General features: G+C 38.5%; 1 protein-coding gene across 4 annotated transcripts in view; it reads right to left on the reverse strand.

Moving 5' to 3' along the window:
* LOC110480499 (integrator complex subunit 6-like) overlaps nt 1–12,346 on the reverse strand; it is a 39,456-nt gene that overhangs the window by 11,669 nt on the left and 15,441 nt on the right. For 3 of the 4 annotated variants that reach the window (XR_014952387.1, XM_021548484.4, XM_021548485.4), the window contains exons 3-9: nt 9,464–9,613; nt 8,950–9,039; nt 8,452–8,635; nt 7,521–7,649; nt 5,534–5,697; nt 4,329–4,481; nt 2,606–2,738 (exon numbers count right to left, since the gene is read on the reverse strand). Coding sequence is in view for 3 of the 4 variants with exons in the window: in XM_021548484.4 (XP_021404159.2) it covers nt 2,606–2,738; nt 4,329–4,481; nt 5,534–5,697; nt 7,521–7,649; nt 8,452–8,635; nt 8,950–9,039; nt 9,464–9,613 (1,003 nt within the window). In the remaining variant the exon portion in view is untranslated. Of the gene's footprint in view, nt 1–2,605; nt 2,739–4,328; nt 4,482–5,533; nt 5,698–7,520; nt 7,650–8,451; nt 8,636–8,949; nt 9,040–9,463; nt 9,614–11,331; nt 11,547–12,346 lie in introns of those variants that run through there. The other variant, XM_085570420.1, reaches the window with a different exon arrangement.

Here is a 12,346-nt window from a genome sequence, read left to right on the forward strand (position 1 = left end):
AGGAAACATCTTAGGCAAGGCAGAAGCATTTAGAAATATACCTCATCTTTACTTAGCTCTCCCTAAAACCCCTCCTTCAACTTCTACCTCATGAACCTGGCTGTACAATGTTTTTAAACAGCACAGCACCTGAAGTACAACAGCGTTGCAACAATCCTTCAAGAAGAAATTTCTATCATCTGTGAGCCAAGCATTCAGCATTGAAGCATGTCAGCATCTGCCTGTGAAAAGCTCTGCTTTCAGCAGCCTCCCACTGAACAGAAAGAACTGCACCCCACCTCCTCAGTTCTGGGAGCAAACCAGCACCAAGCTAGTCAGGACTTCTCTCTAGCTTTCTGAAAGCAAACTGGAGCTGCTTGTCCCACATTACTCATCACAGCTGGAAATGGACCAGAGACCAGAGTTTTTGTCAGCCAACCAAACATAGTGCATAAGTCCATTAACACGTGGACTGTCACTGTTTCATCAAGTCCTATTAATTGGCTCCATTTCCTTACAAAACTTCTGAATGCAGGCTCTGAAGTTAAATGCCAGAAGTTACAGCATTCCCAAATCTACTCTTGCATAAACCAAGATATAAAATCACCAAGCTATAGGATGCGGTACAATTTACCTCCCTCAGCCACGGACCAGTACAACTTGTTTCAGTTTGCTCAAGTATCACCTGCAAGCTGCCTCATGCCTACCTATCTTACCTGTTTGTAGGGCTGTCTTACTCTATTTTTCAAAAAGAGAATCAAAACTTCACCTGCTCAGGAATGCAGGAGGAAAACAAAAATGCAAGCAAAAAAAAATCTGTAAACATCTTACTATCTAAGGTTGAACACATTTGATGATACAGTACAAATATACAGTTGTAATGTGGTTTTGTCTTTGAAACAATCCTCAGAAGGAACAGAGGTAGATTACCCATGGTACTGTCCCAACCAGTCTTTCAACACAATATTCTACCAATAGGGCAGGAGCCACTAGAACCACAATGATCAATATGGGAGGTAGTGGCTGAATAGAGCAGATTTCTCCTGCTCTTGGGAGTTCTCACATCCTTTTAAATCTGGGTGAGAGTAATGAAAAATTGGTTTTACACACTCATACCAGTCCTCTGCTGAACTATCAGTAGCCACTACTAGTATTTATGAAGGCAGACATAGGAGGAGTGTTCCTACCTACCTACAGAGCATAAAAGCATCTATAAATAATAACCAGGCATGCTGCTTATCATCTCACTCATTTTCTGTACTGCTAAGTATAAAAGGGTCCAGATCTACTTTTTTGTTGAAGGTATATTCCACAGAACTTAATTCTACCATGCCTTAGAGACCAAGGATAAGCAAAGTCCTGGAAGGAGATCTGAAGGTAACACTGTGTGTGTTTGTATGAACAATATGGAATGCATGGGATTCATGCCCTCAAGAAAACATCTACTTTACAATTCAGGTGATATGGAAACTCCGCATTTTCCTTTGAAGAGCCTTCAAAAATATAAGAAATTGATTACCAGGTGAGTAAACTGCAGAATAGCACTACACACACTGAAAAGTGCCTTTCTTAAAAGAGAAGGAAGAGCTTTACACCCCTGAAAAAAAAGACAGGGGGAAGACAAGAGCTGCCAGGGAAGACACAGCAGAACTGCAAATGTCAACATCAAAATGAACAGGGACGTTAACTTAGGATCAGTGATGGCTTTTCAGCTAGTGGATCTTCTGCAGTATTTCAGGAATCACGAAGTCATCGAAACTCTCATCCTTCTTGCACATTTTGGGACAATTACCAGGCTACATAGATAACTATAAAAGACACATAATCAGCAAGCACAAGTTTTTTGGTTATGACCAGGATTACAAAAAAGCATTCCTGAGTTGTGTCCTGATCTTTTTTTTTTTCCTAGAAATGAATTGAAAAATCCTGTGTAAGACAGTAAGACTGAATTCTCTTGGTCACTGTTCTTCTGTATCACCCACAAGACTAGAACAAAAAAGCCTTAACAGCATCTGCAACTGAAAGGGTTAGTGGCACTCTGGAAACTCCTTTATGCCAGTTACTCACATAGCACCTTTTCATATTATCTTTCCTTAGAAAATAATTTCATTGTAGGAGTAAAAAACAAAATCAAAACCTGGTCCTTTGGGCATGAAAGAAATGCAGACTGTTTCACTGCTCAATTCCTTCTTACTGCTCTAAACTGCATTAGGGAATTCCCTCTTCCCAACACCCGTGACAAACACTGCATCTCATCTTCCAGTAAAAAATAAGCTGCTACAAGAGCAACTGCAAAACCTGGATACACCACACCCTAAATGAGGGAAAAGAATGGAGGTTGAAGCTTACTCCAGGTTAAGGAAGAGGCTACGTGTCTAGGAGGTGAACAGCATCAAACATGCACTGGAAGCAGGTAGCTCTCCTCCTCTGCTGGAGAGAAAAAAAGGGAGAGGGGGTATGAAAATCCTCTCCTCCCAAAGTATGTTAAAAGAGTTTGCAACATTCTCTACTCTCTGATCTCCATTATTTTATAATGTCTCAAACTAAGGCAGAACACCAACCATTATTGTTTTGCTTTTACTCTGGAGCAGCTGCACTGGCAGTCCAATGCAGATGTGTTACCTACCTAACAATGGAAGTAAAACAGGGTAGTTGTAAGGCATCACAAAGAGGTTTACACAGGTTAAAGTAGTGCTTGCTTTTAAATACCCAAACGGGTGGCCGAGTTCGCTGTATTTTCCACTGCTACTCACAAATACCTGACAAAGAATAAGAGAGAGCACTGTATTAGAATGAAGAATGTGAGGAATAGTAAGCAATGGGGCATTTAAAAATTCAAATCAATCCGAATCCAACTGCATTAAGACAGTATTATCAAGCAAAGGCAAATCTGAACATATCAGGATGAATGAGGACTTACATTCCCCAGTTACCAAACTGAGACATGCAACATTTAGTGTACACCCAGTGAGTGTGGAAATGCTCTTCACAGAGTAATCTTTACTGCTCTAGTGAAACTACTGTGAAGTGATGCCCTGAAGAGTTTTTGATATTATTTAAACCAGGTTAGGGACATCTGTTGAAGGAATGTTAAATAAACAAGCTATTTGAAATTAGTCTTCTGACTCAAAAATAGTACAACTAATGTTTACAGCAATGATGAAAAGAAATGCAAAACATTTTTAAGCACAGAAATTAAACAAAACAAACAACCACTCAAGAAATGTCTTAATTGTGCCCAGTGCAAACATTCTTAAAACTGACTTCATTTTTTTAAGTGCACATATATGAGGGTTTTAACTCTGAAAAGCAATACATGTAAGCAATATTTCAATAGGATAAAAATGGTAGATGTTCTTGACTGAGGCAAGCAAAAAAACCCACATCTAAGTCAAAAATAGTTTTCCTAGAAAAAAATAAACCTTGGAGCAAATAGCAAGTGGTTTTCCTCTGTTTTTTCAGGGCATAAGAAACTGGGTTTGTTGCATGGTTTCTATGACAATGAGCCTATTTCTCTGATTTGTAAGGGTTTGATGCGTAGCTGGGAGGAGAAAAGCAGTTTTTGAAAAACAGCAGAGTTATTTTAGTAACTCAGGCAAACAATGTCCCTAACAGATTATAAAGGACATTTTTGAAACTAGTTTTTTTTAAGTAACTCTAATTTTCCTTCTGAATATGCATGTCATATTTTCAACTAAGTTGTAGTATTTATTAGAGATACAAAAACAGAGACACCCGCAAATTCACCTTCCCAGCTAAACTATCCTACTTGACCATACTCCTGGTGTACACATTAGGCTAATATCTGAAAGAACACCACCAAGAAGGGATCTTGATTTTAGAGAGGACACAGAAACTTATAAAAAAATTACAAAAGTATCACATGACAAATATTTCAGCAACAGAACTTCAACCTCTTCAAGGCCAATCTAGTCAATAGGATCAACAGCTTCCATTCAATTCCCATTAGCAGCCTCGACCATCTAGTGAAAATGATTTGCAGCTGTTCATTAGGTAACATAATGGAAACTAGTACTGGGTTTTTCCCTGTAAGCAAATGGAACCCTGCAGAGATTTTCGATTTAGCAAAAAATGGAACCTGGGAGGCATATTTCTTAGCAAAATGAGATGGACCTAGAAAAAGAATTAAATGAGATTACAAAGCCTGTGGAAGGAACACTCAATTCTGACTCCTGATAATTCTCTTAGAAAGGAGGTAAGTGAAACCTTGACATGTTTCTTCTCATCTGTTGCAGAGCTTGAACCAGGCCCCAATTCTCCAAGCTTGCAAAGACTGAAGTACCTCAGATTATCCATTACATTTCTAGAATCAAAAAAAGGGCAAGTACCTGCCAGCAGGTATGGGGAGACTTTCGTTCCAAGATGTACTGGGTGAGGGGTGAAGGCTCAAGCTCATACTTGTCAAAAGGAAGTTTGTCTATGACCATGGGCTCACAATCCACACAGGAGAACCTCACCACAGGGTGAGCTGTGCGTGGAGGCTGAAAGGGAGGAAAAGGGTATCAGTTTTCACATATTTATGGCAAACACATCGATTCTGTTAAAAACATCCATAAGAGGGTATTTCACCATCCTGTAAGTCTTAAAACACAGTATTCCTTTGAAGATAATAAAACACAAGCTCCCATAACAGAATATAAACTAAATATTTCTCTAATTGAGAAAAACCAATTTCCCACCAAGAGAAAAATAAGGTTAATATGCCACTATTTATCTTTATATTTAAAAGCCTTCATGTCAATTGAGCTACAACACAGACAGGCTTAAAGGAGACTTCAACTCTTCTTCCTAGCTTGAAGTCCACAGAAAAAGAGATGGGAGAGGGCACTCAATTCACAAAGAATCTCTCAAAGAACTCTCAAAGAAATCTTTCTTTTTTTTTCCCTCTTTAATCAGGAGGTGGGTGCAAGGAGAATGGACAGAGAGTACCTTGTGCACTTGCAAAGTGCAGGAACAGAACATGCCAAACAAAAGAGATGTTTCGAAAAGCTAATAAGGCATGCCAAATGTATGATCAGTTCAGTAAGAAAAGGAGAAATTAATACTGGTTTTCTCCTCATTTTCTGCAGGGAGTAGCTCTTCTCTTTCAGTTTTAATTCTTCCTGCTAGTGAAAGAGTCTCCACATGAAGTAATACTAAGGAAAAAAAACCCATGGTTGATCTTCTTTCAAAAACAAATACTCATTTTTTTCCATGTTAATGAATTTTATAAAGCTTTGATTAAAATTTAATTAGGCTCACTATGATTTGTGCTACATGAAGTAACTTACAGTTCTATTTTTTAACCTTCTAAAATCTTTCAGCAAATTAACTAACCATATACACTGAAGTGAACTTTCTGGATACAAGAAATGTCACATGTTAAAAGTAGCCACATTAGGTTATACTATTCTGTCAAAAACAGTTTTAACCCTTTAAAGCAAAGTCACATCATATTATAAATAGATAGTAAAAACTATTCTATCCATTATCTATTTTCAGTCTGTTCAACTATTAGTATAGAATCCTTTTTTTCAGTTCTTATTTTACTTACCAGTGTTGGTGAATTCTGATCAGGCCAAAAAGATTCTGGGATTGGCCAATGTCCCACAGGAACACCCGTTTTAGGGTTAGGCCGTACATAAATGAGTTTATGACAACTATGCCACGGCTGAGAAGCAAATGAATTGATGGGCCTGGATGAATCAACAAGTCCATCTAAAATTTAAACAAAGCAAAATAACAAAAAGAAAATGAAAAGCTACATGCATGCATTTGTCTGCTAGCAAAATTTCTGTATTAGCAGCCAGTAATGCATTTCATTACTCTTATTCCAAAGACATACAGATCTTTATATCAGAGGCTGAAATAACCTATGCATCCAGGTGTATCACAGAATCATCTGAGAAACAATTCCAGTATTTGCCCTGATCTCCCTTCTGCTCCTGTGGCACAGCCATTACACAGTGAGTGCAGCAAGGCATACTCACATGCTATGGAAAATGTATTTGCCTAAGCTCAGTGTCTGACACAGCTCCCACAGGCAGCACCAAGCTACTGCTGCTGGTTCTGCTGCACCTGGAGAGGCTGAGAATTGGCATTTGCATTTCTACATGGGCTGCAGCGCTCACTGACTGATGCTGCCACACATGGAAACTCAAAGAGGAGCAAAGTTTCTTGGAGAAGTTGGATCCATCTTGCAGGAGGCAGTTTTTGCCATATTTTTAATTATAACAATTCACAGATCACCTAAACCCCACAGCCTGCTGCAAAGGCCAGCCTTGCCTGCCAGCCCAACAGCACAGAACTCCTGCATACTGAGGATAAAGAACTTTGTAGCACGATAGATGTAACCAGTAGTTTTCAAAGACTGCTCTTCAAAGCAAACAGCACAGCAGAGATCACCCACTTAACCAATCTTCAGTGTTTTAAAAAGATTTTACATTAATAGTTTTCCTTGCTTTAGAGAATTAGTCAGTAATACTGTGGAAACTATGTTTCTGTGAAACATCAGTTTTGTTTCTCTGCATTATAAAAACAGTGATTTTTACAACTTGGGAAAATCCTATAGTATTTCTCTCTAGTTTAGGACTTTCTCAATTCCCATAGAGATGAAAAGTCTTGGCATTTTTATACATTCATATCCACAGTCCATCACCATTCAAATGTGACAGAAATGAAGGTAACAAAATCCCCACATTTCACCAGTCATTCTGCCACATAGGACAGAACATTTGGGCCACCAGAGACATTTGGGAATTTGGTGCTGTGCTGTCCACCACAGCATTACAAGAAAGCCTTCTTTAAATAAGCAAAAGGAGAAAACAAACATAGAAAAAGCTGATTCTAGAATGAAAGCAGGAATAAAGCTGGCTTTGCCAGAATATTCAGGTGATGCTAAAAGCTATTCTATTTTCAGATATTCCAGGATCCTAACTTCCTAAACTGGAACTACTCAGCCCTCTCCCTTTAAGCCATGAACTTCTCCAAATCTGAAGAACTGCTTCACATTTGGAGTGCACTATCCTCTTTTCCTCTTATACACCAGACTAACAGGGAGCAAAGTAATTCTTTGTTCTTTGCAGTTTTTCACTCACAGCTGAGAACATTCACCTGCATCTCACTGATCTGTGATCATTTAGCAGAATGAAAATCTACAGAAAATTAAGCAGAGATTGCTTTAGAGATGTTGAAGTGTTTAAATACACTACTGCTAGATTTAATTATTTTAAGTGCAGTCCTGACAACACTGTAATTCAAACTTAAATGCTTCCTGCAAACATTCACTTTCCTCAGCCATCCAAAAAGAGGAGTGACACAGAGCCAGCCAGCAGTAGATGATCCATATAAGCATGTGCAGACATATGGTATCATTGAACTTAGCAAGGATCAAACTAACATTTGTAAAAGGTGTATCCTGTTCACTATAGGAAAAAGCTGGCAGGAAGAACATGGAAAACACTTAAGGACATCTACACACAAACAAAATATTTTGTCTTGAACATTAGGAGCAGGGAAAAAAAAAACAACAATCACTGTACCTTCTCCAATAGGAGCTGGGTCTGGTCCTGACTTCTCAAAGTTAATAACAACTCCACTTTGGACTTTTTGAACTAAAGATTCTAAACACTGATTCAACATTCTTTGTGTCCGAACGCAGTACGAACGACCTATGCAAGAGAGAAATTACATGGGGAAACAGAAAAGCAAATTTTGAGTAATCTTATTTAAGGAGAAGTTTTATTACCTAAGTCATGCTGCCAAGGCTTGTAATTTTCTCCAAAATAATAACAAACTATGTACAAGTTTATGTAAAAGGCAAAGTACTTTACAAATCCAATACAACCAAAAAGAACCAAAACCCCCACAGCCTGCTGAGATTTTGTTACTAAAAAGAGACCATTAAGGCTTCATCAGGCTGGACCAAGGCCAAGTTTATAGAGGCCCTTAGGAAGGCCTGATTTCACCAAGACTATGTAATCTGCTTTTGTCTACTCAAACCTCCTCCTCCCACACAACAATTTCTCCAAGCACCAATTTAAAAAAAATTCTAATCAACATATCAAGCAATAGGCTCCAGAATTAATTTTTTAAAGATTAAATTTAGCTTATCAGCCCTGAAGCAGAATTAACATCTCACTAATAGCAGTCCTGCTCAATTCAACACTTAAAAAAAAAAAAAATTTAAAAAAAAACTCATGATGAGCAAAGCCAACCTCCAGAATAACCAAAGAAATTTTCCAAAACCTCCTACTGCATTTTAGAAAATGCTCTCACATCTACACTTGAAATAGGAATATTGCTTTATTTTAAAGTTCTCCTATGCTACTGGAATCCAAGAAAGCACCACATGGATTCACATGGACACAGAGTAATTCAGACAAACAGGAAGAGGTGAAGGTGAATTAAAGGAAAATAAGTATTTCAAGGCAAATGCCAAATGTGAAGCAAAGCAAAAAAGCATCCAGTTACCTCCTGTAACCTCACACATCTGTGTGATAGCAGATTCATCAGTAGGCACACTCCCAAGCTGCTCTGGCTCTGCAGATGCAGCTCCTGGCAAACGCAGTACCAGAGCAAACAGCCTTTGATCCCAACGGAATGGTTCTTTGGTTAGTTCACTTCCAGGCAAAGGAGAATTCAATGGAAGATGAAGCTGGTAAAAAAAGATTTAAGAACATTTTATAGTATTTGACAAACCAGCTAAAAACATCACATCCAAATTAATTCATTTATCTGTAAAAGACCCCTTTTCTCTCCAACCCACTAATTTATCTCAAGTTCTCATCTCAAAACCCTTACAGACTATGAATTTAGGGGCTTGGCAATGACAGAATAGCTGGTTTCTATTCTCTATAAAAACAGGTCAACGATGAAGAAGTACAATTAGCAGGAAAAAACTGATTAATACTCAGCAGCATAGAACCAACCTGCACAATCATAACTTGAAAGAACTTAATGCACATTTACCTCCTCTTGGACTCCAGCTGTATTTGTCAGTTTGTTTCCATCTGTTATGGTAATCAAAATAGATGGCTCCAAAAAGAACGGATTCCTTCCCTACAAAAAAAGCACAAGAATGCAAAGAGCAACCTTAACACACAGGCTGAGAGACTTGTATTTTTGTCATTATAAAATAAACAGTAAGATAAGCAATCTTTCAAAATAATCCTGTAATTTTTTTTAGTAAGTGTGGAACCACACGGAACTACACAAGATGGGCTACTCCTGTGAGTCTACAGTTTGGGCATTTATACTCTGCTTCTTTGTACTCCAGTAATGAAGAAAATGCCAGCATTTTCCAGGGTCTTTTCATAGCCATAAGAAAAAAATTAGTTCCCAGTTCAAGCTCTTACACAGAGCTATTCAACATTAAAAAAAGTTAAATGCAAAAAGGAACTTGAACCACCAAAATCCCTCACCAACTGTAACTTAAGAAAACACAGAAATACAAAAGGCAGAAGACTATAGATAGATTTGTTACCTGTCCATAGTTGTCTATTCCAGACACTAATCTATTGAGATTTAACAAGTCAAACGATGACCTGAGTGCCTGACCAAGTGTTGTTAGTCCTGAAGCCTGAAGGTTTTTCAGTTCATTCATGAATGTTGCGTGGTTTTCCTTCCATCCAGCCTGTTACATAAAACAAAAAAAGCTTATTAGTTATTCTAGTAGCAAACTGCAATCAACCGCAAGTTGGCATTTATCTCTCTTCCCAACAAAAATTAATTATATTCCTGATTAACGGATGCACTGCACCATTTACATGCTGCACACACCTAATCCAGGTATGCACAACTTGATGTGAAACATGGTCACACATACAATGGGAGACTCAAGAAACACACACACTGCCAAGCACTGGAAAAACTTTGCATTACCATGAAAATTGCTGTAGAGATGACGCTGTTAACAGAAGTATTTGGATTTAGCATGTAAATATTTTTTTAGGAGAAACTGCCAAGTTTGGAAATCAGAAATGCAACTGCCAAAGTAACTGCAAAGGTAAAACCAAGATAAAAGCACCATAATGTCACTGCCTCTTCTGGCACATACCCATTTCCTTTTTATCCTTTCTTCCATAAATTAAAGGGAAGAAAAGAAAGGAGTGGCTGCAAACACCCTATTAAGAATCAAATCACTGTTTAATGTCTCAGGGTAACAGCTTAAAAATTTGGAGGTCTTTAAAAAAATTACTGCTGACAAAGCCTAGGGATCAAAGGAACAACAAGTGATGAGGGTGGATCAGTCCAACCAAACACTCTGGACCCTCTGGTAAGCAGGCCCAACAGGTGTGATTCACATTCCCTTCCCTTAAAAGTGGTTTGCTGCACAGTTGGGAAGCTATTTTAGAAAACCAGCTCACAGGGAATTGGTACAGGATTTACAGATGCCTCAGCTAAAAGCCTGAGAGTCCTGGATATTCCTGTAACTCTCAGCCTTGCTTTCACACCATACTCTCCAAGCCACTCCTGCAGCAAGCAAGCAAGCAGTTATTCACCCAGGCTCGCTAGCATCTGGCACCAGAGACATTCCCCATGCTCCTCCAGGAATCCCAGCTACGCAGACATGGAGAGCATCATTTCAGACAGCCTGACTTCTGCTGGGACACCTCTGAGCAACATATCCTCCAGGTGAAGTAGGTTCTCCTCCCTGTGCAACCTGCTGGCTGTGCCAAGTTGTGCAAGAACACAAGAGGACAGGATTTTCCTGTGCTTTTTTTAAGCAGCTCTATCCCATTGCCAACCTTTAGTACACACTGAGGGCTCTGTAAATGGTCTTAAGATAGACATGTTCAGAACTGTAAAAGATATTAGAATTAAGTAGAAAGGACATGTGATGATCAATACTTTTGTTGAGTTGACAAGCCTAAGCTGGGTGGATTTCTTTTCAGAAAGGAGAATTATCATAAGATGATACAACAAAAGTATTTTGGTCAAGTTTCGCTCCCTTAACCAGTTCTTCAAGCTTGAGATTAATGCAAGGGATGCAAGTAAGAAAACTCTGCAATGGGACAAAGACAGAACAGACTTTCACCAGGACTAGTTCAGCTTTATGATTAAACTGCCCTGGCAGCTCAAAAGAACCAGGTAATTCTCAATAAAACACCAACACTCACACACAAGCATAACTCAAAATATAGCATCTCATCAGCAGAGCCACAGCAACCTCCCACACCTGTGGTCAGCTCAAGGCAAAAATGAAATGCAAGCATAGAGTCACTGTTTTATTAGAGTAAAAGTGACTTGGTTCACAGTATTTTTTCAGAGTGAAATAGCACCAAACCCAACAAGATGATTTGCCTTATCCTAAAAAAGCTTCTCTTAAACAATTTTAAAGTGAATAGTTACCAAAATTGTTTTGTCTGAATTCCACAGACCCATAAATGTAGGTGAGACTGCTCCCTTTTGTCTGGCAAAAACACCCATCAGTGTTCTTGGGAACAGCCAGGCTGGAGTTCAGAAAGTGTTTTCCAGCAAAAACCATTTGCCTCAAGTTGTTTCTAAAGCACATGGGGGAACAAAAGAAACATTATTCTCAGTCTACATTTCTTGATTTGAACTCCAATGAATTTAAGAGTATTCTTTATAAAATAAACAGTAAGAGTCTTCTTCACTGGTATTTGGAGATTCTGCTATTTTCCCGTTGTGAAAATGTTTGCTCAGCTTCCAGCTCTCTGTTTGATCTTGCTGCAGTGTGGTCAACTCTCTGCAAAATAAAACATGTACCATTTCCCCAGGCAGAAGTAGGGAAGCTGAAGGTACAAGGAGCAGCTGATCACCAATGGTTGGCTGTCCAAGGAAACTATTTTTTATCTTACAGCTCTCACAGGATCTTTAAAGATAAAGCCAAGGAGAACTGTACCTTTGAAATAAACAGAGTAAAATGGAAGAACTTCTCATAATAAGAACAGCAAATGCAAGATTTCCATATCCAGCTCTAACTAAAAAACTGATTAGTTAATGTACTCCATTTGCTACCTTATCCTAAAAAAAAGATTCTTTAATCAAAAACACTTAAATCAATGACAAGTCTACTTCTGTAAAATGTTTTTCTCCAGAAATACTCAAGCCAATGTATATAATGAAATATGTATTTCAGGGACAGAAACGCCAGCTCCATAGAAGTCTGTATATTCTCCTTTCCACATATACAGTAGGAACATTCTTAGGGCAAAACAGAGTCAAGTACCCAACACCAAGCAGATGCACAATGAGTTCACATTGAAGTGATTAAATAATAATCCTTCCTAAAATCAAAATACTACCACTAACACTGCTTACAAAAAAACCCACTGACTTTATTTGCCAGGAGAAACACTAATGACCAAAAAAAACCTGACCAAAACCCCACAACCTTTGAAGG

This window comes from Lonchura striata, chromosome 4A, assembly GCF_050655825.1.
Source record: "Lonchura striata isolate lonStrDom1 chromosome 4A, ASM5065582v1, whole genome shotgun sequence".
Taxonomy (NCBI): Eukaryota; Metazoa; Chordata; class Aves; order Passeriformes; family Estrildidae; genus Lonchura; species Lonchura striata.